The following is a 27,744-nucleotide window of genomic DNA, read 5'->3' on the forward strand; positions in this document are numbered from 1 at the left end:
TTGGGGAGGTATGCTACACCAATGCTACATTGTGTATGGACCCTGCCCTGTTCATTATAGCAGCATTGTACTGTATACCTATATACACTACTCAAAAAAATTAAAGGATCAGACATTTGTCTTTGACAATTTCAGCCAGGTGTGTACCTCATTGACTTTACTTATTGTACACTGAAGCTCATGTTCATGTTTGGTTGAGCACCATAGAAAGTGAGACAATGCAAGTGCTTAGTTGTGTTTTCAGAGCCCAATTACATGTAGCTGGAAGGGTAAAAAAGCATTGGGTGATGTGTATTGCACAACTTCAAAATGGCCACCTTTCACTCTCTTTGCACATCAATTAAGGATGGGATGACTCTGAGGCAAGGGGGGTGAGAGCATGGGAGTGTCTTAGTGAGTTGGGGGGGCGGTACAATGACATGAATGAGACTGGCCAGTACTATACAACCCTATTGTGGTAAAATGATGTACACGTATATGTCTCACTTTAGGACATTTTGAAAAAAACAAATAGAAGAAATATTGGACCTCTTGCCATTTTGTGTTTAGGTTTGGAAAACTGTGAAGCTGATTTTTTTTATGTCCTGACAACCGCAAATTTGAATTTTGTATCAATCATTTTACAGATACTTATAAAAATATGTGATTTGGGGAAGATTTGAAAACAGATACAAGTCAGACATTGCATTATTTTACTGAGTAAAAGGGTCTCAACAGTTATAGGTAATTTTTTTCATGCTGAAATACATTCAACGTGCTTCATTTCGGTGATTCAGAATCACAAACAGCGCCCTCACATTACTTCATTGAAATTCCATTTTTTATACATCATCTTCAGGGCCGCAAAGGACCTGGACAAGGTGCTGACCAAATTTTTTTTCAGTGTCACAAGACTTCAGTACTCTGTAGCGGAAGTTTCTTGTTTTGATGCCAATATTAGCCAAATTAAGTGATGCTTATTTTTTGGCGATGTGAATACCATTAGTTTAAATTATAAACAACTTTGCACAGGTGGCATTTATCAATGTGATGATGCTGGGACCAGATAATTATCATTTTTTTCTGTTTTCAAAATTCTTTAAAAATTCACATCTTCATTTACTCGACACTTAGACCCACCCTAAGGATTGAATGGTTTCTGCTCTAATCTGACAGACAACATCTATTGACGCTAGGGGTATTTCAGCCAGGCCTGCCGCCTTGTAAAAAGAGCCCAGATTTTGCGGTGTTATGTAATTTTCTTTGGTTCACGAAATTGGCACAGTGCGCTGCTGATCTCTTTTCAATAGGGGCCAGATTTGCGTGCAGCGGTGCTGTGTGGCTCATCGCTGCGGTGGAGCGCTTTTATCCCCCGTGGTAATCCGCTCACTCTAAATGCCCCAAACCATGGTATACTGTTTCAAAACAAGGCTGGATTATCTCCACTACTGAGAGTGAAAACATGCTGCTAATTCCAAGCAGCCTAGTCTTTTGTTACAAGACCTAGTTCCCTTTGTCCGATTTCGGAGACCCCAGCCAAGCATATAAAGAATATGTGTCCAAAACCTAAATCCCCAACAGCAAGTGGTTAATCACTACATATGATCCTTTGATCCATTGAGTAGTGTAAAAATGCAGATAGACTTGCTCCATCACTAAAGTGGAAGCAAGGAACTGCATCTCTGAGAAGATTGAGTCCTTTCCTTGCCTGTTTGTGAATCAATGCCCAAGATTCTGATGAGGATCCCTTTTGGAAACTGTTCCTCCTCAGTGATGGAGGTGAGGCCTGGCATCTATCGGAGTTATTTCCTCTCCTTGACATTCTCAGGAATCATCTCTGTAGAGTCTCATAGGATCTTGTCCTCCATCTTCCTTCTCTCCTGGTTGAAGGAAGTGAGGGCGCTCTTCTCATCAGCATCATGGTCTACTTTTCCTGGGGCATATCCACAGCTTTCATAGGAGGTCTGGGGAAGAAATTAATCGCAAAAGGAACTAAGTTGGAGCAGAAATTGAGACCTTTCTTTAAAAGCTATAGGATCCTTGTACGCTCCTTAGTTTTACCCCTTTTATTTCATATAAAACTGTGTCTATTGCTTTTCATCCATTTTCCTGTCAGAAAATGAACTATGACAAGAGGATTCCTTTGACACTGTTGACCTATTACTTCTAAGTGCATTTGTGCTTTGCACTCTTTGTTAGAAATAGTTTTCCAGACACCCCTTTAGGGTTTAGTAAATCAAAAAGTGACATTTTTAAACACCTGAAATTGTCTTTCCCTTTTCCTAACAAGTGAGGGCGCTGTTGGACAGTAATACTGTAACGTCAATCAGGGAAGACAACAAAGCTAAAATATCTATGGACCAACAGCTCCTACAGAAATCAACAATTGATCCTGAAAGTGTGGGCAAAAGTGTATCAACAGTGTGCACAAGCCTGTTAAGTTGGATACAAATCTTAAATTTTGGATGGTGACTGAAAATACTATTAAGTGTTTACAACGTGGTCCCTCTTTGTGTTTTGCTTCAATATTTGTCAAAATTAAGGTAGATCCTTCTTTAAATAAGAGCTCTGAACACTTCAAGTTTTGTCCATTTTCATTGGTCACCTTCAAAAAGCCTGAACAAATCCCCATAATGTATATGATTTAAATTTTTAGACTTTATTTTTGAATTGGACAATGCTTGATGGACAATTGCCGCAGTTGCCCCCAATTCATCTTCTTTGGTGTAGAGCAGAGCTACACAGCAAATCATGAAACCCAAGCGGACAAGGCAGCCATTTGTTCATGGTTATTAAAAATGGAGACTTTCCTTAAATTGTGCCCCTGCTGTTGTCGGTGTAAAGGTATTTGATGTCTATGATTAGACGCGTCATTTCATGAGTTTTACTATGGGTTTTCCTGTCCAAATTAGTGTAAACAGCATTCAAATTTGTGATTTCTCGAAGCCTGTTATTCATGTGGTTCATTTGCGAAACTCTGCACATTCAATTTCGTTTGTAGACATCGAATCATGCACTTTCAAGGATTCAATTTAGTAACAGTATCATTCAACTTCATGATGCACAAGTATCACTCAATTTCGCTCTGGGTGACTGGGAGGCAGATTTGTGCCCAAATTTTACTTTTATTTTCAACAATGGGCACTAGTATTTGCAATGTAAGCTTTTAAAAGTATGCATAGTCTGAATATTGGAGACAATATAGAAGTTTCTGTATAATTATGATAGGTGTGCAGGTCCAGTAATTTTTTTATCGCTGGCAGCATTTGCCCTGGACCTTTACTATCCCCAACCTTTTCATCTAACTTTATCAATATATACATGTACTTTTCTTCTGTGTTAAATGCTTTCCTTGGGATAATATTGAGTTTTTATTCTTTAGAAAATTTCAGCTTACACGAAACCAATTATTTTTTCTTTCTATTCATAAATCTTCATTATTCCAAGGTTGACTGCCAGTTCTAGGTAATCTTGACCATTTCCCTCAAATGCTTTAATCAAACGACCATGACCAACATTGGATATTCTTGTGTATCAAGCACGAGCTGCTGGCATCTTGTTTCAACGTTTGAGCTCATAGAATAAGAGGTTCTCCCACCAAGGTAATTAGTGTACTCAGAGAGATTTCTTTGCCAGTGAAAAACGTTTTCTTCATGATGTAATTCAAATAAATTATACATGCTTCACACATTTCAAATTTATAAATTACACTACGATGAAAAAATTGCACAGATGTCAAAAATGCTCGCCTTTTTCACAAAACTGCATGCCTATTATGAGTACCATAGAATAACCGTGCAAATTTGACTGCTGTTCCTACGATTTTCTCAACTGACTAGCGACTTAGCATTTTTTGTTTAACAAGAATTTGCAATCGCATGCTCATGGACTTAAATCGAATGATTATTTTGGCTGACTGAATGTTGATCGGGATCGTCAATCAATTTCGCGCTAAATTGAATGAGCCTGACGTTAATTGGAGCGCCAATTTTAAAAAGTTGCGTTGGAAAACCTGTATGAAACCCCAACTGCTCCTTGAACATGTTGAACATGTCTCAGGAAATGTGGACCATTGATCAATGGTGATTTGTTGTGAAACAGCAGTGAACCATGAAGAAAAAGGAACTTTAGGCCAGGAAAATGTGAACTATTCCAATACAGTGGGTGCATTCAACTAGCTTGCCCTGGTTACAAGGGTTTAACCTCGTCCCTATCGTCTTGCTTAGATTGACACAATGCACACAACCATCCCTAGGTCAGGGGTGCCCTAACAGCTAGCCACAAGCACCCAAGGGTGGATCCACGACTCAAATGGGTTTTTTTGGGGGGGGGCAAACTTGATTCTTGGGGCCAAAATTTTTTTTTTTTTTAAAGTTGTTTGAGGGGTGAGGCTACATTTCCACTTTTCAAAAGAAGGGAAACAAAATAGACCAATAAGATCTTTTCATTTTTTTCAAATGAAAACAGTTTTTGCTCCTTGTTTGGTCGTGACCCCAATTAGCCCCTCCCCCTTTCCCGGATTCGTCCTTGCAGAAAGCTAGCAATGATATTAAACACAGGACTCTTACCTGTGCTACTTATAACGGAGCCTGCTTCTTCGCTTTGGAGATTTCACCAGTCAGTCCACTTGCACCATGATGCTAGCCAGCCTCAACGTTCATGTGGGCATCCATGGCAGAACATTCACCTAGCAATGAGGCCTTCCCAAATCTTAACACGGGGAAAAATGACAAAAAGAACAAGAAAAGTTCACCTAACATGCTTAAGGTCTTTCAGTCACACTGTAATAAAAAAATTTTCCCCAAATAAGCATAACATATACATTTCAACCCATTACCACATAGACTCTTATTGTGGGTCACTGTTAAATCCATAAAACCATACAGTGCTGGTGAGTGCAGGGAGTAACAGGCTGGGTGGGGTCAGGGCCCAATTTCAGCAGAATAATGTGCTAACCTTGAGCACTATTCCATGCGGTGCTCGAGGTGCTTGTGCCAACCGTTGCATGCAGGTAGAGATTTCTGATGTTACACAAATCTTTCCTCCAAGGTTAGGATGCATTTGGCTGTACTTACTGCTTACGATTTGCATGAAATATGCAGAGCCTCTGCATGCGTGAAATCGTGTGCTAAGCAGTGCCGAGAAATTGGGCCCTGACTGTTACAAGCAAGGTTCCACGAAATCTGAAAATCAAATTCAAGGACCTTTCCTGCACTTTTCCAGAATTAAAATATGACAATTTCCATGGTATTTAATGCCACTCTGCACAGAAACTTTGTTTGGTATAATAAACGGGAACACTGCCAAAGCCACTATCCATAACCACCATCAAAATCACCCTTGTATGATCTTAATTTCCATGACTTTTCCCCAGACCAATTTTCCGTGAGTTTTCCATGACAACTTTTTCCCAGGATTTTCAATGACTGTGGGAACCTGTACAAGGACAAATGGGTTAAACATACTGTACAGTCTATCATATGCAGCTATCCAAACAGTATCCAAAATTGTTGTTGAAAAGCATACTTGGTTTAGATAGAGGACTACATTCTGTGAGACACTGTTCTCTCTGGCAAACGGTCATCATGAAGAAACAATGATTTCAAGCAGGCACCTTCTCAAAATTTATCGAAAGTCACTATTAGAAATGCGTGCAAGCATTGACACGATGCACAGACACTAGCAGTTTCTATAATTCATCAGTTCAGGGGGAGACAAGGTGTACCTGCATTCAACTGAATATGAGAATGTTTCCCAGATGCTGAATTCAGGCACAATTTAAAAAATGACTCGGCAAACTTTTGATCTGAAATCTAAGTCCTAGAATAGTTTTTCTCAGAATATGGAGCATTCACTATTCAGCTGAAACTTCATCTTCATCACGTTCTTGTGTTCCCTTCTTTAGATTTGGAGTAATTTTGTTGCTTCAAAGGAAAATAATCCACAACAGACAAATGGTGGACTGTACATGTACCTTTAAACGAATTGTTGCGACAACCAAAATTATGACTACTATTGTCATGAAACAAGAGATGGCTTACTCTACTGGGGCAGTGATGCCAGAAGATGAACCCACAGGCAGGGGACCAACCATGCTGCTATCACCTCACTCTATCAGACCAGTGATGCCAGAAAATGAGCCCACAGGCAGGGGACCAACCATGCTGCTATCACTTCACTCTATCAGACCAGTGATTTTCAAGATGTATTTTTGCGTTGGGGAGATGTTAATTATATATAACGGGTTTGCCCTTAATTAATAAGCACTGTATGCGCAGTGCTTGTCCGAGAGCTTGCGAAAAAACCTCACAAGCTTACTCGGGTGGGACTCGACCCACGACCTCCTGCTTACTAGCGCAGATGTCTTAACCACTCGACCACCGAGCTTGCCGGGGTCGTTGAGCTTACCTTTAACATCTGGTAAAAGTACAGTAACAAAAAGGGAGCAGTTATGTCTGTATGCATTGTAATAAATGTACTCTTGTTTGAGCATGTCCCCAGCAGAGTTATGGGTTTTAAGGTGTGGCTGAGGCTAGATGATTAAAGCCACAAGTGAGTGGCTTAAGCATTTGCCACAGACTTGTGTAATTCTGTCAGCCTAAGCCGGCTGATTCGGAAAAGGTCCATCTTCAGGCAGTTGACACATGTACAAACAACAGGAGGCACCCAGTGACTGTTTTCTCAACTTTACAAATTGTGAAAACTCTGGCTGTGCGAGTGGAAATTTCTAGAAGAACCTCTGAATTCTACCCTTAGGAGCTGGGGGAGGGAATCTACCTCCATTTAACATATTTTCCAATATTATCAAGGTGCATATTTTCCAGAAGCCTTCTGGAGTTTTTTAAAACTCTTTTTGGTCATTCTGACACCATTTTTGTGAAAATCCAACATATCGTTCTTGCACAGCACTTTTTTTCTGGGAGAGGTCAACCAAGAATGTATACTTTTCCGCTGCCATTTCCAGTTTCCAAGTGACTGTCAAATCATGACAGATTGAGATAAAACTTCAATACTTAATATCTCAATATTTGTATTGAGAAGGAAAGTCATACATATAAAGTTTGTAATTCTTGGGGAATTTTCAGTGAGGCCAAACTTGTCAGAGCTGACAAAGTGTATAGAAAGTAATGATTATTTAAACAGCAAGACATAAGGGCAGCACAGATAGACGGTGGTTCCTGGAAACCTTTCCGTATCCTAAAATTCCTCCCCAATATGATACATTCTCCAAAATTCTACGGACACATCCAGTCCGATTTGAATCCAAAGAGGCTGGGCTGGGCTCTACCTTCCTCAATCTTCCACAAAGCTCCTGGTGGATTTTGAAGGATCTGGGAAGGTTGTCATTAAGACACATGTTAACAATATGGGGGAAAATCAGTAAACTTGCAGGAATAAAGTTCACTTTCTCAATCCAGCTTGTCATTGAGTAATCTGGTGCTGGAAGGAACTTACTCAGGTTCTATGCTCTTTTTGTTGATGCTGCCCACTCATTGGCCACTTCTTGCTCCATCATCTTCTCTTAATGACTTCCTCCTACAATAAAAAGCAAAACAAAAACAATGCATCCCTTTAGCTTTTACTGCTGTCAAAGCAACATCCTTCATTTATTGTTGAAGCCCCCTAACTGTGCACCCCAAACTTTGGCGCAGTTTGATTTTTTGCCTCCAGTGCCTTGCCCGAGCAACATTTTTACCTCAAATTTCAAAGTAAGTGAAAATCAACCTCCCACTAATTTCAATTCAAAACTCCTGATTTTACTCACCCAACTACAACTTGCTTATGACATTTTTAGCTTGGCTCAATTTTCCAATTTTTTTCCTTCAGTGCAAAAATAGACACTTCTAAATCTTCCCAAAAATTAAAAATAATTTTCTTACAATCTTGAGGTTAATTATATATAACGGTTTTGCCCTTACCCAACGTATATTAATAAGCACTGTATGCTCAGTGCTTGTCCGAGAGCTTGCGAAAAAACCTCACAAGCTTACTCGGGTGGGACTCGAACCCACGACTTCCTGCTTACTAGTGCAGATGTCTTAACCACTCGACCACCGAGCTTGCCAGGCTTGCCATTTGTGATACACAAATTTATGTTACGGTGCGATCATTGGGTATAAAACAGAAGAATGATGAGGAAACCCTCTGTGATTTGTGTAAAAACCTCCGTTAGCCTGGGTACCTCAAGCCTAATGGTTGCTCTCATTCTCAAGGGAAAACTTGATTGAAAAAAGCAAAATTTGTGTCACTTATCTACCCCCAGAACTTAAAGGTCTGACGTCCACCCTGATCATGGACATCGGACCCAGCACAGACACATGACAGACTTCTGGCAGTCTGCTGTAACATGTCACACTACAGTACAAACTTCAACTCATTAAACTGTAAACTACTAAGTCAATCATGGAAACTTTCAAAATTCCCAGAGCAAAATGTAGTTTGCATGATTCCGTTCAAATCCTTTTGTATTTGGACAATTAGCCCACCTTTACAAACATAGCAAGGAGTGTTCCAAACCTTGTCGTGTCCGTTTTCCCATTTTGCGCATGCCGCAGCACCACAGACATATAAACGCATAGACCACCTGTCTTGCGCGGTAAAATAAAGTTAAAAATCAGGGAGGGGGACTTGGGCCAAGTCCTGGTAGCCAAGTTCTCATTGTTCAAGTCCAACTCCAGAAGGTCTAAGTCTAAGTTCAAGTCTGTGTCTTTGAAAATCCACTGATCTCCACAGCAACTGACAACTTGACACAGAAATTACTAATATATCAGGAACCAAATTTTTCATTGACTTTTGTGTCAGGCTTAATAGGCTACATGTAACATACTGTATGTTTGTATCTTTGTAAATAAAGTATGTACATGTACATGCAATGTTAGATTTCTGGGAATACTTACATGTATATGCCAAAGTCTGTCAAGCTGGCAAGAAAGACTGGGATTTTGCCTTATCTTGGTAATTAATGATGCATCCAAGTGCCCGGTCTGCCCAAATTACAAGGCCAACATCTCATGCATATATCAGTAGGCCTCTATGTGTAAATAAAGTGTACATACGATGTTAGAATTCTGGAAATATGTGTATTTAGGTAGGCTTTAGGTATGCTAAAGTGTGTTGAATTTGAAACTGCATGTAGCTTGGAAGCTTTTCATTCATGTTGCAGCCAAGTGCCTGCCTTCAAGAGTTGATGAGGCCAAGTGGACTTGGGACCGAGTTGACCTGAGACGGAGTTGAATCCGAGCAAGTTGATTCCAAACCAAGTTGGCGACTTCACATTGATGAGTATACAGTGTGTGTACATTGTCATGTTTCGCAGGACCATATCCAAATCTATACAAAAGGCAATTCATAAGGGCTAAGTTGCTCAGACTAGTATTGACTGATCTACATGTACATGTACATCCTGATGCAGTCGCGTCAATTATCATTTCAAAAATTCAAATACGCACAGCATGCCAAAGTTACGTTGGGCTTGTTGGGCTTATATCACACATGTACATGATCAGTATATGGAATGGCCCAGTATTACTTTAAATGTAAAGTGATAACTTACCTTTTTTGCATTTGCACAGTGATATTGCATTGCAAGATTCCTGATTTTATTAGTTTTATCTGGTAGGGTTATTATTATTTTTAATTTTAATGAAGATTTGGCTGTGATTCGTTATTTTAGTGTCACCGTGTCTGGTATAATTACTCTTTTTTTATCGTAGGTAGGGTTAGAGGCGTCTGTCCCCGGGAAAGATCGAGACATCACCGATGCCAGCAGGGTTAGGTTCTCCCTGTTGGCAGGACAGACGTACATGTATCTCCATACTGCGGTTTGGGTACTAGCCCGGAGACACTTATTTATTCTTATTCATTTATCCTTATCGTTTTATTTCTTAAATCATTTATTTTTAGGGCAATTCCATGCAAGTGTGACACAAGGGTCAAATTTTGAAAATGCCTTTTTCTAAAAATATTTTAGGCAAAACTAAAGTCTCTGGAAATGCAAAAATCAAAAATCTAGACCTGCTAATTAAAAGTTACAGCACTCTGCTGAAGTTGATGCTACTTGGACTTGATAGTTTTATTTATCTGATTGACTTCAAACTTGGTAGACCTTTACATATTTATGTCAGGTACATGTAGGTCCTAGAAGAAATTCGTCATGACGACATCATGTGATTTATTTTTGAAATTTGAATATTTAATTTTTTCCCATACATGTTTTGTACACGTTTTTCTACTAAATTATCATGTTACTTGAATTTGGTATTTCTTTTACTTCACACTTCGCAAACCCACTGTGTAAGGACAGTCCAACCACCAACACCATAATTGTCACGATGTCATCACACGATTTATTTTTAAATTTTGAATACTTATTTTTGCCCACTATATGTAGGTCTTTTACATGTTTTCTAATTAACAGGAAGACCGCTTTTGCACTGTTATAGATCTGACCGAGTTCGTGTTGGGGGCACACGATAAGGCCATAAGCTACATGTAGAAAAGGTTCCTGTACACGTTCTAATGACGTCATCAGCTGGCAAGTCACGTGACATTAAAGGGGTACTCTTTAAAGTGCTATATCTTGTGAAGTACATCTCTGATTTGATTTTAACTTTGTGTATAACTTGAAGGGAAGGGTTTGAGACCACAACTGACCTCATGTGATTATGACATCATCTTGGGACAAGTCAAGTGACATTAATAGGGCACTCTTTAAAGTGCTATATCTCGTGAAGTTTATCTCCGATTTGGTTGAAACTTTGTGTAGAGCTCAAAGGGGAAGGGTTTTAGACCCAGATTTACCTGATGTGATTATGATGTCATCTGGTGACAAGTCAAGTGACATTAAAGGGGCACTCTTTAAAGTACTCTATCTGGTTAAGTACAAGTCCCATCGGGTTGAACTTTGACTAGAAAGGGAAGGTTTCGAGATGGAAACTGATTTCATCAGATTGTCGCATCATTATATGATAAGCCATGTGACATGTATTGAAACATGGATTGTAAACTTTCTGTTGCTTTATTTCCATTTCTGGCTGTTATGTAACAATTTTATTCAATGATTTTTTCAAAACCCTTTTAAACCGAAGCAGCTCCATGGTTGTGCATAACCACGATTCTCTCTCGTTGTGAGAAATATAATAGAGTTTTCTGGTGCTTGTCTCCGGAAAACGCCCTTTAGCTCGGGGGGGGGGAGTATGGTCATGGCATTAATGTGGCACGTGCACAAGCGGCCAACCACAAAAGATAATTGAGCATGTCACGTGCGCGATAAACATTCTTTACTCAGCTTCACCACAGTTTCACCATTCTCAAAAACTCTCTCTTCAAACAGTCTTCAAATTACTGTTAAATCATCTCAAACCTTTACCACCTTTGATCTGAACGGCCGGGAGCATGCCAAGAGGCCGTGGGCAGAAGAGAAAAGCGCCGGGGGTTGCATGACGGGACGCTAGCAAAGATGCGAATTTGGCTACGAAATGCAGTCAAGATTCGGAGGCCGTAAGTCAAACGCGTGTACAGCTCGCGCTATACAGGTCTACGTTGATCAGCCCATGTCCATCACTGATAGCGGCAGGCCAACATGTCAGCAGTCAAGCGGAAGGGTGCCCTCACTCCACTCCGACCATCGCCCAACAAAATGGCGCCATTCACAACGACGGAGGATCGAACATCGGGCCCGATTGGAACTGTGAATGTTGTCTCTTCCCCTCTGTCCACGGCAACAAATCCGCAGGACACTCGATTGTCCTCTCTCCCTGGAACTGCCCAACATGTTCAGCCGGTTTCAGACACAAGTGCATCAAGTTCTGCAACAGGACTTATCCCTAACGTTAGGCCTACCACCGTACCCTCGGCCATGTCGGCATGTGTAGCATCGGGCAAGTCGGGCGTGGGTCAAGCGCTTGAGAGCGGAATCCGGGGAACGTTGGACAGTTTATCATTGCTGACACGCTCATCTACTGTCACGGCAGGGGGAGTTGCTACCAGTCCTAGCCCTGCAGTCCTCAGCAGTAGAGCTCCAGTGAGCCAGGCCACTTCCGTAATGCCAATGGCAGTGGGGCGTAGTCACCGCCCAACGGGTGAATATAATTGGCCAATCTTGGGTGGCCCTTCTGTCCCTACTTCTCTGGGGTGCCCTTGGGAACACCTAATGTGGCTCTCAATAGTAATGAGTCGGGGGGGGGGGAAGACCTATTGGCATTGGTATCACCCCCATAGGTCATGGGCTACAATTGATGGTGAGCTTTGGGCTCTTTGTCTCTCTTCCCCGGGGACATTTAATGCAGGGTTTAGTGGTCAACGCAGATATGGGTAGGAATTCCTATCAAAACAGCGTTCCTTTCGTGGCTAAACATTCCCCAGAAGCAGTGGAATATGCTACGTATTCAATCGAGCTGGATGCAAAAAAGTGTAGTGCAAATACACTCACAAATGCTCCTTCTGTCAGTCCTTAGAATTTGGCAGGGCAACTTGTAAAACCCAATCCAACAAGACAAATGTTGCCCCGCCGTTAGCAAGAAATCAGTGCCTTCCAAATCAACGGGGCCTTGTATCAAGGGCTGACATTGCTTGTGCTGCTTGGCTCACACTCCCGTAAAATTATCACGGCTGTTACCCCTTTTAGACACATACCCAAAGGCTGCTGCTGCAAAGCGTTTACGGGATGGTTTTACTGTGGGATTCCGATCAGGGTTTAGTGGTTCTTGAGAAGGTCTCGACGCAAATAATCCCCGGTCAGTTTAGAAAAATAGGGCAGTGGCACTCAAAAAATTGACAGAGGAGGTAAATTTGGGATGCATGGCAGGACCCTTTCCAAAAAAGCCAATCGAAAACCTTCGGATTTCTCCCATTGGGCTCATTCCAAAAAGCACTCCGCGCAGCTTCAGGCTCATTCATAACTTATCTTAACCAGAGTCTGGTTCCGTAAATGATGGCATTGAAAAACAATTTTGTGCGGTTCAATACACAAACTTCGATGATGCCATCAACTTAATAGTGCAGGCGGGGACAGGCGCATTGTTGGCCAAGGCTGATATTAAATCAGCTTTTCGCCTCCTGCTAATTCATCCTGACAATTTTTGTCTTTTGGGTTTCAATTTGCTTGACATGTACTATGTAGATAAGACACTGCCTATGGAACAGTTTCCACCTTCCTAGAGTGGGTCGTAAAGGTGCAATCGGGGTATTACAGTATCTGCCATTATGCTGATGATTTTCTGTCTGTAGGGGCCACTCCCTCCAAGGAAAAATTGCCTTGTCATGAAATCCTGAACTGCTTCAAAGGGGTTTGCAGGGATCTAGGGGTACCACTGGCAGAGGACAAAACAGTTGAACCGACAACTCAGCTCACATTTTGGGGGTTCGTACTCCCACGAACTCCCTGAAACATTCCTTAGTCAACCTCCTCGCAGAAGTTGTTGGGTCAATGAATGTGACACTTGCAAAGATGGATCAATCTTCAACCGGCTGTTCCCGTCAGAGGAAAGCGTGATGACAACATGGTATGCTCGGAAAAAAGATGAAAGTGGCAAAGTCTGCAAAGTGATGGAAGAAGGAATAACACAAGACCTCCGAGAATACATCCGCTCAATTCTGCCACAATTTCTTGAGCATTGTTACGTCAAAAGGCTGCGACCTATCAGAAGAAAAAAAAAAGCTGCAGAAAGTCACTCAACTAGGGCCCTCTTGCAAGCTGATTTTTCAGAGAATTATACAAGCCAACACCAAGATGAAATCCAAAGTGCCCACTGGCAACAGAGTCAAGTCAGTGTACAGCAGCTGTGTGGTACGATGGTGAACTACACTCGAAGGTCATCGCATCAGACAACTTGACCCACAGTAAAGACACAATCATTGCACATGTTAATACTTTGTTAGAAGATATCCCTTCCCAGTACAATGAACATCTGGACCGATGGACCGGCATCCCAGTTTAAAAAACAGGTACAGTACATTGCAGCCAGTATTCCTATTCTTGAGAAGAAGCATGATATCCCCATACTCTGGCACTACTTTGCAACATCACATGGCACATGGCCAGTAGATGGAATTGGTGGGAGTGTCAAAGGACAAGCATGGATGGCAGTGAAAAACAGACATGCTCTGGTGACCAATGCAGCCTACTTCACTGGTGCACTTCAGCTTTCTTCTAATGTTGAAGTCATTGAAGTAACTTCATCAGACATAGACAGAAGAAACAAGTCCCTGAACATCAGTGAGTTATTTGAAAATGCCCCTCCTGTGTGCGGAATTACAAGTTCACATCACCTTGGAGTAATTGATGGCAATGTTCATGATTTCTCCTGACAAAGGATGCTGCCACCCTACACGTACCCTCAGAAAAAGTTGTGGAAGGTGTTAATGAAATTGCAGCCAATGACTGGTGTAAATAAGACTTGAGGCTATGCATGGCGAAAGTACTAACTATGTGAAGTTTGCGGTGACACCATGTAATCAAATTCTCTCTTTGAGTGTGTGTGGTTCTGAAAAGAACCGGGGTTCACTCGACGTTTCGAACAGTGTGCTCTGTTCGTCTTCAGGAGAAAGAGTGCCAAACTCTGGAGTGTGTGGGGCTTAAGTACCGGTGGAGAGGATTCAGTGCAGTGGAACCTCGTTGATGCGGAACAGCTTGGCTGGTGGTTGGATCCTAATCTTGTGGGTTACTGTTGGTGGGCTCAGTGAAGCGTGTCATTGTTGCCGTGGGTGCCGTGGGGGGAGGACTGTGGACCGTGGGTATAGGTGACCCATTGGTCTGTAGGGGGAGTAGGGGGTGCCAGATGTTGCTAATGTTGAAACCGATGTCTTGGGGTACTGTGTTGTGCTTGTAGATCTCGATGGCTTCTCTGATGCGTCTTGGGTGCCATCTGTTGACAGGAACAATGAGTTCTGCGTCTTTCCAGTTGATGATGTGGTCCTTGGCGTGTGAGTGTTTGACAATGGCAGATTTGTCATAGTCTCCTCTGCGTCCACCGAGCCCACCAACAATAACCCACAAGATTAGGATCCAACCACCAGCCAAGCTGTTCCGCATCAACGAGGTTCCACTGCACTGAATCCTCTCCACCGGTACTTAAGCCCCACACACTCCAGAGTTTGGCACTCTTTCTCCTGAAGACGAACAGAGCACACTGTTCGAAACGTCGAGTGAACCCCGGTTCTTTTCAGAACCACACACACTCAAAGAGAGAATTTGATTACATGGTGTCACCGCAAACTTCACATAGTTAATGACTGGTGTGTTGTAGATTATGAGCTCTTCCCTGGGGTAGTCACAGTATGTCAAATGACAACTTTGAAGTGTCAGTCATGGTGAGAGCTGGTGCATACTAGAAATGGCCAACAAAGAAGGACAAATACATGTACACTATACCAAAGACAAAATACTGAGAAAGTTGGAATCACCACTTCTTGTTAATATGCCCGCGAACATTATACATGTAATGTAAGTTAACTGACATCTGAGAAGGCAGGCCTATGTACATAAATGTAACCGGTACTGACTGATATGCTGACACAAGTGTACACGTAATCAGGAGCCCTAAGTGCAGTGTCCAATGCTTGCAAATAGATGGTTGGCACACATTAAATGTCTTTTCAGTCAATGGGATAACTACCAAATGCACCCACACATCAGTAGCGTGAGTGTCAGGGCAGGGACACGTACTCCAGTAATGGCATCCGCAGATTGGCCTACATGTATCAGTGTAAATGTAATGAGACGTATAAATACATGTATAAAAATTGTACTATGAATACATTGTATGTTCCTGTGCAAGTAAATGTCATAAATCCACCTAGAGCTCAATGGGCACAGAGTGCTAGATGAAGTTGGATGTGATGAGCAAGTCATTTGTGAAGAGTTTTTACCGAAATATGGTACAGTGGAACGCCGCTATACCGAACTTTCAGCAATACTGAACGTCGTCCTTGGCTCCTAATAATTTGTGCACAGAACCTACCGAACACTATTCAGTTGCCGTTTGTAATTTCCGAACGTCAATATGATAAAACAGTCGGTGTTTTTAGGTAGGAAAGTGACAAGTGGCCATTATTTCCACAAGGATTAGGAGGGAAAGCCACTAGTTGTCAACCGTATTGAATAGACGCTGGTTTTGCAATTCCACATGATCGCGTGCGGAAGAAAACCACACGTACCTGCACGGTGGAATTGCTCTAACAATTGTCTAAAGAGGGCGCCGCTGATACACGAACCAACCGAGATTCGCCACAGCATGCATCACAGACCGATCCTGAGCGGTAGTTTCACGACTTTTAGGATGAACTTGATATCAATTTTTTGACTCAAGTTTAAATAAAAAACAAAAATTATTAACAGATACATTTCTAGAAACCTGAATGTGAATGCAACGCAAAACGTTCCACTATATTTAAATTGTAGATACATGTACTATAAAAAGATGGTACGTAACCATAGCGTAATGTCGGTCACAGTAATGTCAGTCATGCAGGTTAATTTGCATATTTGTTAAAAACTTAATGTTAGGTTTTCCTAATTTACTACATGTACACGTGTCAGTTAATCCAAAAGCTGTTAAATAATTGTATGGATTTAGATATTGAGCACTTCAACTTGAAGAGAAATTTTACAAACACATTTGACATGTTTTGGCCGCGTCCCATTTTGTAATGTCAGTCACAGTGGTTAACATCCCCCTTGTTTACAGATAAGCTGAACATGAAATTTTAATTTTCATTATCTTACTGGGTACTCCCTAATATCCCCCATGCTGATCATTGTTCAGCAGGCTGCAATTTTAAGGATATAAGAGCTGATTTGATATTCACATTTAGTAAAAAATGTAATGTCAGTCACGGTGGAATTGCCCTTTATGTTAACTTGTACTGCGCCGTTGATCATTTTTATGGAAATAGCGCATTATAAATTTTCAATTATAATTATTAGCTGCACGTATGGGGAGCACATCAGACCCAACGACTTGAGGGATAAACAATTTGCAAGATGTGTGCAAAATCTTAATGGGCATATAGGCTTAGTAAAGTTACTCATGTCATTTTCACAGAAATTAATGGGCCATGCACATGGACTGTAGCCAGTGAGTGTAGGCATGCCTAGTGTTGATCCTAGTCTGACAGTATACATGTAGGATTAGTCTCAACATGGTCTTTTCCTTTCCCTAGCTTGGTCTCACATCATCATCACACCTCACTTTATTTTCCATGTAATATTAAGAGATCATTACTATAGCCATGGTGCATAGTTAGTTGATGCCTTTTTATAGGTCCATGGTTGATGGATGGAGACCCCCCAACATGGAGGAAGGACACAAAGCATTGCTTGTCGACACATGGTCGAGCGGAGGATCTATTGGACACTTATGACAACACTACAAGAACTACAAACATTATTATTAGTAATATTACTAGTTAACTTGAAAACATTAAAGTGCACAAATAAATCATATGCAAACAGTTTAACGTAGGCTGTAACCCTGTGCCAGTCTGTGGTATAACTTAAGTTGTTCCTTCCTCCATGGTCCCATCACTCTCAACTGAAGAACTAGGCCAAGAAATTTTATTTCTGTAAAGTGTGGAATAATAAAGGCAAAATCAACTGTACTTACTTCATCAATGTCATCATGCAAGTGTGCCAGCGATTCCTCAAAGACCTTTTTCTTGATGATACGCGAAGTCGCGAAAATAAACGGATTAAAGCTGGTCGTACGCTCAGTACACACACGTACAATGTACAGTACGTGCACATGTACCACCGCACCCACGTGTTGTTTGCAGTGTGTCACGTCCACAGTCAGTCCGCCGTAATCCGTGTTCTTTAATGTAAAATAGGTTTTCGATGCAGCGTGAGTTTTGCGTAGTGACGTCATGCACCGAGTGCCTGGCCAGTAGCAGCTCACCGGCCCAGTTCAAATGACAACAGCAAAGGAAGGGCGCCACCACACGTCGCCGTTATAAGAAAGGTGCAGTGAACTGAGTAAAACAGTGTAAAATCAACAAAGTTCAGGGCTCTATAACATGCAAGCCGACATTACTGAAGTTTAAAAACACAAATTAATTTCAATTCTTTTCAATTTTTTTGGTTATCCAAAACGTCTTTTTTATTTTTGCAAAACAATCTCCCCCAAGGCTGCTCGCAGCAATTTTTAAATGGCTTCCCTCTACTTCCTTGAGCATCGTCTGAGGGCCGTTTTTCATCCCTTATCATTTTGATTAAATCTGCCCTCAAAAGGGAGCCCCCAATCCAGGGAGTTGATACTGGCCTGTATTTCCACAATCCCTCCATTTTGGGGGCGAAACAATCTGCTTTTTCGGGAGAAACTGTAGGGAAGACCTTTAAAGCTAATGAACATAAACTTTAAGTAAGACAAAGCACGGGACCATTCTGTAACTTGAAGCCCCCCCTTAAAGATACAAATTATGCAGGACTAAAAGTGAAATCAGATTAAGTGACACTGAGTCCTGACATCTTACTTATTAGAGGTAAGAAACCGACATTTTGAGATAAAGAATTGCGGTGAAGATAAAATACCTTCAGGGTATTCTCATCTCCTGGTGATCAGCAAAAAGATGTCGACAACCCGCTTGTAGGATGCCATCATCCCGTGATTATATCACGATTTTGCCATCGTGTGATAAACTATCAACCACTGAGAACTATGCTTTACACCATGTCAATGACATCATTATCCAGTGTGACCAAATAATAATTAAAACACCGGAGCTACATGTGGAGCTATTTCCTGACTCCCATTTTGTCAGTGATTGGAGTTTGACTGGCTGCCAAATTTTGATTAGAGACATCTTAAGGGGGCAGTACGTCTTGACGGTCGGATCATGTCATCAAGATGTACCGCAAGAACGCCACCGCGGGAGCCCTGAAGTTGGGCACAGACGTGACGTTGGCGAATGTAAGCCACAACCATACGAGCGAGGTTTAACCGCTACTACTCGCAGATTCCCAGGCATGAATTTGTCAGTTGGATATCGTGCATAAACTTGATTTTGAATTATTCGGATACCAAATACCAGACAGCATGAAAGAAAGTCTCAGTAGTGTATAAATATCTTTTTTATTGATTCAAGAAGAAAATGGGAAGCTGTGGGCGGTGAATTTTAGCTGATTGCTACCCAAATTATTTATGATACAAGTTTCTGTCGGTACATCACTGTGAAGATTGTGGTCACACCTTGTATTGTGAGAATCTCTCCTGAAGTTGTGTGGAGAAGAGAACCGCTTGACTCAGCTTTGCAAAATCAATATATATGCATCACGTTTCCATGCGTGTTGCCGTGAATGTTTGCATTATTTTTACGATGGGTTATGAGCCTCGAGCTGGGCAACGCACGCGTTAAGGTCGCATTGCTTCCAACAAAATGAACACTCCCGACCACCAAAGCTCCGGCTTTTCAACCATTGAGGGGGTGCTTCTGCTCAGGGCGGAGAGTCACTGAAGCGATCGTTTCTCAACAGAGAACGTGCCCCCGCGGTTGAAACGAACGTGGATTTACTTAGCTCTGTCTGAAGCAACTGCATTATTTCAGATATATGTGAACATTTTCACTTAAGACGCGATTATTAAATCAGTATTGCCGAAGGTTACTATATCACTGCATGGAGGTGATTCTACCTTCTTGATCACTGGTACTTGAATAGCCTATTCCATATTGTAATAGCATAATTGTCCGATTTAAATGTATGTAATTCTTGCAAGGTTTTGATGTGAACACAACACATGCAATGCATTGGTTCGCTTAAATGTTACCTTTCACTTTTAGATTATTTTGGGTACCAACAAGAAATCATGTGTCAGTGGAAGTTACAAATTGCTTGCACAACAAAAGAGGGCGCCGCATTGTTTCATAAGGGCTCTCAGCAGGTGGCTACACGTGTGACATATGCGTGAGTGACCGTCGCGTGTACGTGCATCATGGGATCGGACGACAGCTGGGTGAGCATTTTATGCTTAAACCTACGGACTTTTATCATGATCCTGCTGTGTTTGTCTTGTTCCCTGTAGACCCATCGGCAATGGTAATGCAAGTGCACATATTGATAAAAGGGAATGACTATTTTTCCTTCCAGCCACTAGCTGGCCTCAGTTTGGTTAAATTGCTTTAAATGGTAGAAAAGCAAGATATGGATGTCCAATAAAAGAGATTTATTGGAGAGTAAACAAGTCAAGCATAAATAAAAAATAACTTTCTTAAGTATAGTACCTGCTTATCAAGTCAAAGATGAAAGATGGATTCATAGGGGTATAGAAGAAATGTTTTCAAAATAAGAAATAACTTTTCAAAGGTTTACGAAAAATGGCCTTCAAAACAAGAGGGCTGCCGCTAGTCGCTGTAGGCTTATAAATGAACTTGGTTGGTCAGTACAGTACAGGTGAACGAACTTTAAATCCCGAGTCCGATTGGCAGAAAGAAGCCACTGACATTCACGGTTTTAACAGTCTAAGACACTGGTGTTCGTGGAAGGGACAAGGAACTCCGTACAGTTTCTTTATTCTGACAGTAGTGCTTTCACTGCAGGGAATGCTGATGTCCGAAACCAGTTCAAGCATTCCCAGACTGCATTGGGTGGCGGAAAATGCACTACATGTAATCAAATACACTAGCCCAGGCTTAATTCCTTCATCCTCCATCCCTCTGCGTCGTGCTAGACACTGCCAATGTCAGTCTCCCCGTTGCCTTCTGATTCCAGTATCTGAATGCTATAAGTCACTGTCTTCGCAGTTGTCCAGCTGAAACTGTTGTCAAAAGTAACAACATCTGGAAAAAAGGGAAACGAAATCAACTCGGTCTGAAAGTACTTTTAGGAGAGCCTACATTTTGCGAACAATCATACCTCAATAAGTTGCCAATTTAACCGTACTGTACGTAATAATATTGTAATAATATAGTATAGCTCATTTTGGTCCGTGCTGTGAAAGCTGCGTATAATACTCTGGAATCTTCAGGGTAAAAGTTATCAAGACTTGCACGGCCTCGAGGTTGATGCCGGCTCACATGTTCCGGGCCGCTCCAACTCGAGTTCCCCGCTCTCAGGCACCATGTGACTGTTGCATCGATGAACAGGGAGCACGACAGCAACGTCATCTCTGCTGGCGCCCTCACGGAAGCTGACCCATGTAACCTCAAAGTCAATGTTGTTCTTTTTTGTCATGAATTCATATCTAACAGTTGAGAAAAAACAGCAGTGTACGAAGGCCCAGTGCATGTAGTGCCAGGAAGTAAACATTTGGAACAGTGCAGTATATCTTCTCAATGTCGTTTTTATGAAGTGAGTTTTTCAACCGTTATCGAGCAATGTTTTCGCGTATATGTTTTATGAGATCTGTTTTTGCAAAGTTTGGTTTTCGAGAAATAATGTTAAATTCGTTTTTCTGAGTTCTTTTCTTAAAAAAATTGTCTGTATTTCTGGGGTAAATCGTTTTTATATGTGTTTTTCAAATAGAAAAAGTATCTGAGATTTGTCTTTTGAAAGAGTGACGTTTACGAGATGTGTTGGAGAAGTTAGGGCAGAAGCTGTGAATGTCAGGCCGGTAGGTTGTTCATACAACGCTTAATGCGCGATATGAATATATATCTCATGAAAAGGAATTTTTCGAAATATGTATCGTAAAAGGATCTTTTATCTTCGAAACTCTTAACAAATATCTAATAAAACGACCTCGATAAAGAATATATTTCACCTTTTGAACAAGTGTACATCATTGCAGTCGTTGAATTCCGCAGAAGTGAATGAGGGCTAGCGTTGCTTTTTCCTTAATCCCGAAATATGCCGTTAATGCATTACATTAAAGATTTTGTACCAACCGGAGGACGCTGTTTGCTTTCTTAGTTGTGAAGTTGAGTTTGCGACACGAGCCGCGACCAACGGTGATCGTCGTGGTGTCATGCATGTCAACGCACATATCCTTCATGTAAAAGCTCTCTGGAACGATACCCGCTAGTTTTACCTTCGAGTGTTTAGAGAGAGAGAAAAAAGAAAACTTTATCTTGGCTCTGAGTACACTCCAACGGCAACTACACTTCGAATGAAGCATACATCTATAAACTTTGTAATGACATTGAGAAATCCCTGAATTCAGAGGAAAGACAAGTGATAAAAATATTATTCTTATTTTTACGGCAGTATGTTTCGGTAGATCTGACTTCAGTGACCTCATCACGGGTCAAGATCTTTTCTTTATGAAGTCTCTGGTTATTCGAACCTCAACAGTGAGTTTCAGATGTATAGTCTTGCTTTATTCTCGGGGCGAAAAACGATCCAACGACGTGCTGCACAGTTCTACTTACGGTATTCTGTTTTTGCGCATTATTTTGGTGGCTTACCTGGCTTGGGCACTTGGGGTTGCCGTCCGGATCGTGGCGAGTCCCGCCCCAAAACTCTGGGAGCTCGTTGGCATCAATGTGCTTCAGTAAAACCTCCCTCCAGTTACCTCAGTGAGAAGAGAGGAATCGCAAACGGCAAGGAATTAAAAAAAAGATGATTGAAGTGTTTGGCCCAATAACGATCGGTGGCCTGCAGATGGCAACCAGCCTCACTAGTGACAAAATGACAATAACTCAGACAAAACGTGGAAAACAAAACAAGGATACGGGACCGGTATACGGTACAGGTTTTGCGCTGAATAAATTGAGCGACAGAATTTACAGGAGGAAACCTATTACAGCACATTTCGTCAATGTTTTTATGACGTGAACGCTGATGTTTGAATGTCATAAAATCATTCCAGCTACACGTGTACAGCATACGCTGTGTGATTTGGGAAAGATTCCGAAAGTATGGAATATCTCTACCAGGCCGCTGTTTCACAATTTATTGGAAAGATCCGTCCCCCCTTCCATAACCCACATCTTACTTCCTAGTATTTGAATCTTTTGCTTGGTCCTCTCTCGCAGGAACGGTCTAACCAAGGCGAAGATGATCGGGAAGATCTTGGGTGGTTTCAGGACGTAGGTTGTCTTGATGATCTCCGGATAATACTGCTCAAACAGCGTGAGGAACTTCAGCCGAATCACACATAAAACATCATTTGTAAAAACAAGAAAAAAATATGCATAACGCTAGTCAAGCACGATGAATGATTTGATAAAGGATTCAGTCTTTGATTTTGTAGAACCTATCAAAAACAATTCAGAATGCACTTGTCTTATACAGGGGTAACCTAACTTCTATCCCTTCACGTCGACGCCTCGCCTGTCTTATCTATCCGTTGTCACGGTCTTGCAGAATACCGTAAATAGTCCGTGATTCATAAGGTACCAATTCCAAACTACATTTCATGCACCTAATGTGGAGATCAGAGGCAAACGTGACATTATCATTCTCCAAATTTCAGTTTCCTTTCCTGCAAGTGAAACCCGGCGGGTCCTTTTGTTGAAGCGGCCATGTAGTAAGACATAGCCCTACGTGTAATGTACACACGTTAACCGGCCGCAGGTGTCCCGACGGCTTCGGTATTCCACAAGTGCACAAACCGTACAATTAACCTACGTATATTTCAAAGTAGTTTATTTATGGTGTACAAATATCTCTATTTCAAATAAAGATATCTCTGTTAAAAATGGAACTGCTTTGAAAACAAAATAGAGATATACCAAAGTCACAGTCAGCAACATTTTGATTTCACGCAACAAAATTAAATACTGTGTCAATAGTGTATGAAAACTGTTACATATTTCTATTCTCAAGTAACATGATGGGAAGTGAACCTTAAACCCAGGTAAAACCTTTCTTTGACTAACAAATATTGACCACCATTTTGTATATGGGACTAAAGCCTGCAGAAAGTTCACCCCTTGATTCGCAACAATTTTTCCCCCCAGAAACGCACCATGTTGCTTCTCCGGTGTTAAACTTGGGAGACATTGTCATTCAGTAGCAGTATTGATCATGTTGTGTTTGTATTTGCAAGAAAGATTTTATATAACCCGTTCGAATTATTCTTTCGAGGACGGCTCTAGAGCTACAATTTCAAAGGGTGAAACTTTTGGGGGAGGGGGTAGGGAGCAAAATTTGACTTTTTCTTTCCCCCGCAAATCTTTGGTGACATTTATGAGAGTCGAGGCTACATTTGGGGGAATTTTTACACGCTTAGAGGAGGAAAAGAAATGAAAACGACCCAGAATAATTGGCTACCTCTTATCATCTTTTTAATGGCTCTTTTTAGGGGGGCGTGGCCCCCTTGGGACCCCCGCCGGACCCGCCCTTGTAGGCCTACTTTTTCGTCTTGTACTCACGCCCGGCTAAAGATTTGCACTGGTTGGCAAAGGAGGGCGTATTCATCAATTATTATCATAACCGGACTTACCTCATTGAAAAGATCGATCCCTGGTTTCCACAAGTGGTGTGCACCAACACCCTCGAAGTCGAAGAGGAGTATCAGTCCCTCGACGTTTCTTCCAAGCTGAAATGATTAAATTTAGGCTATGTTAGAATGTTTCCATGACGATGGAGGACACTGCAGTCAGTGTACATGGACAGCCTTTTTCGTGACCGACGACAAGGAGCTTATTACCTGAGCACCGACAGTAACCCTCATGTTAGGCATCGATCCTGAATTTTGGAAAAGCTTCAAACAGTCTGTTTTAAAGGACAAAGAATTTGCCTTAACGAAATAACCCCCTGCCCTGTCTTCTGATGGATGAACTGGTAACCTTATGCGCACCGTTGCCGCTGAAGGTTAAAAAGCTGGCACGTGATAATCTGTGCGGCGGTGAAATAATTTTTAGGTTGCATCAGTTTTTTTTCGTTGGCTGCCTTCTTTTATCTCCAAAATATCTACTGATGCATGTCCAGTGATTAGTTTACCATCTTTGACTGTTCCTCCAGGTCTTTGTAGACTTGTTCTAAATAGTAGATGATGATTTTGACCATTTCGCTTGTTCTGCAAGAATGCATCAGACCTGCAAGGGATATTGACTAAAAGATTACTTTAAGGAGGTTAAAACAACATTCTGAAGGTGTCACTTTTAATTACGAGACTAATATGTGCGCCAAATTGATGCTGCATGGGAGTTATATTTCTAAAAGCTTTGTTATACTTGTGTGTCACTCACAAATGCTTGCGGATAAACTCGTGGTGGATCGTTCGAGTTTGCGCCTGAGGACCATCTACCTTTCATATCGAGGTTGCCCAAGGGTACTATGTAGATCGGACTACCAACTTTGTCGTGACCGACAAGACCGCCGCACCAATACCTCTCACAGACCTAATCACATGTAAATACACGGGGAAGGTTTTTTCATTTCTTTGTCACGCTCACCGACTTGGGTGTTCCCAAAGATGTATCAATATACAGCGTAATAACAAAAAAATGTTTCTACTGCCCACTGTTATCAAAGCTTCCACAGAACCGATGAACAATATCAACCGAAGAGTCAAATGATTCTATAAAGATTCTACAAGCCTAAACAATCAATCACACGCTAATTAAGTTTCTGTTCCTTGGAAAGGAACGTGAAGACCAACGTGTTGAATGGTAAATTATTTTATTCTTGGACTATAATTGAAAACTCACGCACCCAATCTTACATCTTCTCTTATAGCTTCATTCTGGACTCTTGTGTATTATGACACACACGCACAAACGTGTAATACCTTAGGCATCTCAAAGTTCTTATAAATCGCGTCCACCTTCATCGATTCCCTCCAAGACTTTGCCTGGAAGAAAGTAATTATAAATTGAAATATTTATAGAAATATGCATATATTTCGATACCCCAGTTTCCTTCGTCAGTGGAGAGGTTCAAGTCCCCTTCACGGCCCAAATGAGAAAAATGGACTAACCACTGCTCCGACAAATCTCAAAGGAAGCATCTACGACAGTCACTGTGACAGTTGTGGTCGGCCTACCTTTCTGAACATTGCTTCGCTTTCCTTCAGATCAAATGCCCGTGCTAAAAAGAAAACAAAATACATCGAAATCGAAACAAGGAGACCAAACAGTAACACTTGAGCTGTTAATATATTAATTTTCAAATTTTAGATTGATTTATGACACTTTCCTAACGGAGTTTGCTATAATGTGCCACGGCATGTTCGTACCAAGCATGGAGTTGAACTAGCTGGTTCTATAAAGGAAATGTTCTCAGCGATGTTTTAACACTGCACCATGAAGAGACTGAAATCTTACTTACCACGCAGGTACCTTAGTAGGCAGTGATCATCGTGTTCTTCCTTCAAGACATCTTGGAGCCTCCTCCGAAACTAGAATTAAAACACAAGTACAAGTATTGTTAAAAAGGCAGTTACACAGGCTTACTATTATGTTGGGTAATTTGATTATTTCAAACTAATGGCAACTAAGACAAAACTCAAAACGCAAATAAACATGTATACCTGTATAGCATCCAAACACGTTGCATTTCAAGTAAACATTTCCTGAGAAACGCTTCAATGACACAAAGTACTCATGGGAATCGCAGGAGCCCAAGGGTGCGCCCCGCTCAAAAAAAAAGAAAAGAAAGATGGGGAGAAGGGAAAAAACAAAACAAGTGAAGGGGGTCGCCAATTTTCATAAAAAAGGGGAAAAATCTCAAAATTGAACCCTTTAGCTGTTAATTATCATTTTTAAGCTGAGTGCTTCCCCCTCCTTCGTAACTTCCCTCGGGGAAAAGGGGGTCCCCCTAAAAAGAGAAAAGGAAAAATCTTGGCGAAGCCCATGAAGGTACATAGTGTTCTGAAGTTTACAAAGACTTATGCCCTCGGAACGTTAACTATTTGGAACTGCAAGCGTCCAATCATCACCACCCACGGAAAATTATAATTAATCAGGCCTACAGTCGGTTAAAGTTAGAAAATACACGTTTACACGTGTACAGTGCACGCTCGTCTGAGAAAAGATTCACCAACCACGGAGCAAGGATCCAAGCACCAATCTACTGCAAATTTCTGTGGAATAGGGAAGCGTTGTGAATAAGCACTAAGGTCGGAGGCAGGAAGCTAAGTTCACTCACCTTTTCAAGTTTAGTCGTCTGGTCAGCACTTAAATCGCCCAACCAACCGCTCATTTTGAATACAGCACCAACTAGAAGTTATGCGCTCCACTGGAGACTCAAAACTTTGACCCGAGTGCCAAGGAAGAAGGGAGCGCTTGCTTTTGGGGTAAATATATAACGACGTGATCGTCGATTAAGGTCCCCATCTACGTCAAATGTTTGTTCAGATAAAGCTGACAATGATGGAAATCATCCCCACTTAAGGGGGGTTGGTGTCACCAGAAATCTCCCTAGTTTCAAAGTTCACGGCGCGTACCCAATTTCTTTGATGTCTCCGAGTGATAAAGGTATGTGGTAGCCAAAGGTGACAAGCCACTGGGAATTCGCCGATTCAGTAATTACCAGCATCGATTCTGGCTTGGGTGTTGGGAGTCTGTAGATGTAAACGAACTTTGCCACCTGAGTTTTGCCACCATGGATCACTGTAGAGGTAGACCAAATTTGCATATTTACACCTGTTTTACATACGAAGTGTGGACATTCCGCTGGTCTCCTGTGGTTAAGTAACTCGGCAAAAATGCTCCTTTTTCTCCCACTAGAATAACTCCTTCGAGCTGGATTTTTTAAGACGATTTCCTGGACTGTTCCCCTTCATTTTGCCACCGATTACCTTGACCCCAAAATGATTCTGAAGCTGTTTTTCAGAGAAGGAAAAACATTGTCCGCACGACGCCATCGTACCCTGCATTATGTGGACTTCTTTTGTACAGAGGTCCACACTATGTATGTCACGCCTGCACAACGAGCACAGTCTAGCG

The 27,744-nt window shown here is 41.6% G+C and overlaps 1 protein-coding gene across 6 annotated transcripts; it reads right to left on the minus strand.

The window, feature by feature from the left end:
- Positions 1–595: 595 nt before the first annotated feature.
- LOC110980659 (SEC14-like protein 2) lies at positions 596–27,720 on the minus strand. Of its 6 annotated transcripts, XM_087141246.1 has the most exons (16): positions 26,945–27,716; positions 26,126–26,195; positions 25,842–25,885; positions 25,587–25,649; positions 25,104–25,197; positions 24,797–24,891; positions 24,297–24,392; positions 22,845–22,989; positions 22,315–22,421; positions 21,796–21,938; positions 20,986–21,152; positions 17,583–20,748; positions 8,877–9,010; positions 7,435–7,515; positions 4,548–4,689; positions 596–1,943 (listed from the first exon to the last, which is right to left on the minus strand). In XM_087141246.1, the coding sequence occupies exons 1-12, from the start codon at positions 26,996–26,998 to the stop codon at positions 20,636–20,638; spliced, it is 1,191 nt and encodes a 396-aa protein (XP_086997372.1). In that variant the 5' UTR covers positions 26,999–27,716; the 3' UTR covers positions 596–1,943; positions 4,548–4,689; positions 7,435–7,515; positions 8,877–9,010; positions 17,583–20,635. The 6 variants fall into 6 exon arrangements, with proteins under 6 accessions (XP_086997372.1, XP_086997371.1, XP_086997376.1 ...); XM_087141245.1 differs by lacking the exon at positions 8,877–9,010; XM_087141250.1 differs by lacking the exons at positions 8,877–9,010; positions 20,986–21,152 and having other exon boundaries at positions 26,945–27,720.
- Between the last annotated feature and the right edge of the window lie 24 nt (positions 27,721–27,744).

The sequence above is a fragment of the Acanthaster planci genome, linkage group LG09, assembly GCF_054643075.1.
Source record: "Acanthaster planci isolate LZ-2023a linkage group LG09, COTS_SCS, whole genome shotgun sequence".
Taxonomy (NCBI): Eukaryota; Metazoa; Echinodermata; class Asteroidea; order Valvatida; family Acanthasteridae; genus Acanthaster; species Acanthaster planci.

Excerpts from the sequence above, each read along its gene's own strand:
- LOC110980659 (XM_087141247.1), bottom strand. The coding sequence starts at position 26,998 with ATGAGCGGTTGGTTGGGCGATTTAAGTGCTGACCAGACGACTAAACTT. Across the intron at positions 26,196-26,944 it reads AGACGACTAAACTTGAAAAG|TTTCGGAGGAGGCTCCAAGA; the intron begins GTGAGTGAACTT and ends TTTTAATTCTAG. Across the intron at positions 25,198-25,586 it reads AGAACTTTGAGATGCCTAAG|GTCTGTGAGAGGTATTGGTG; the intron begins GTATTACACGTT and ends ACATGTGATTAG.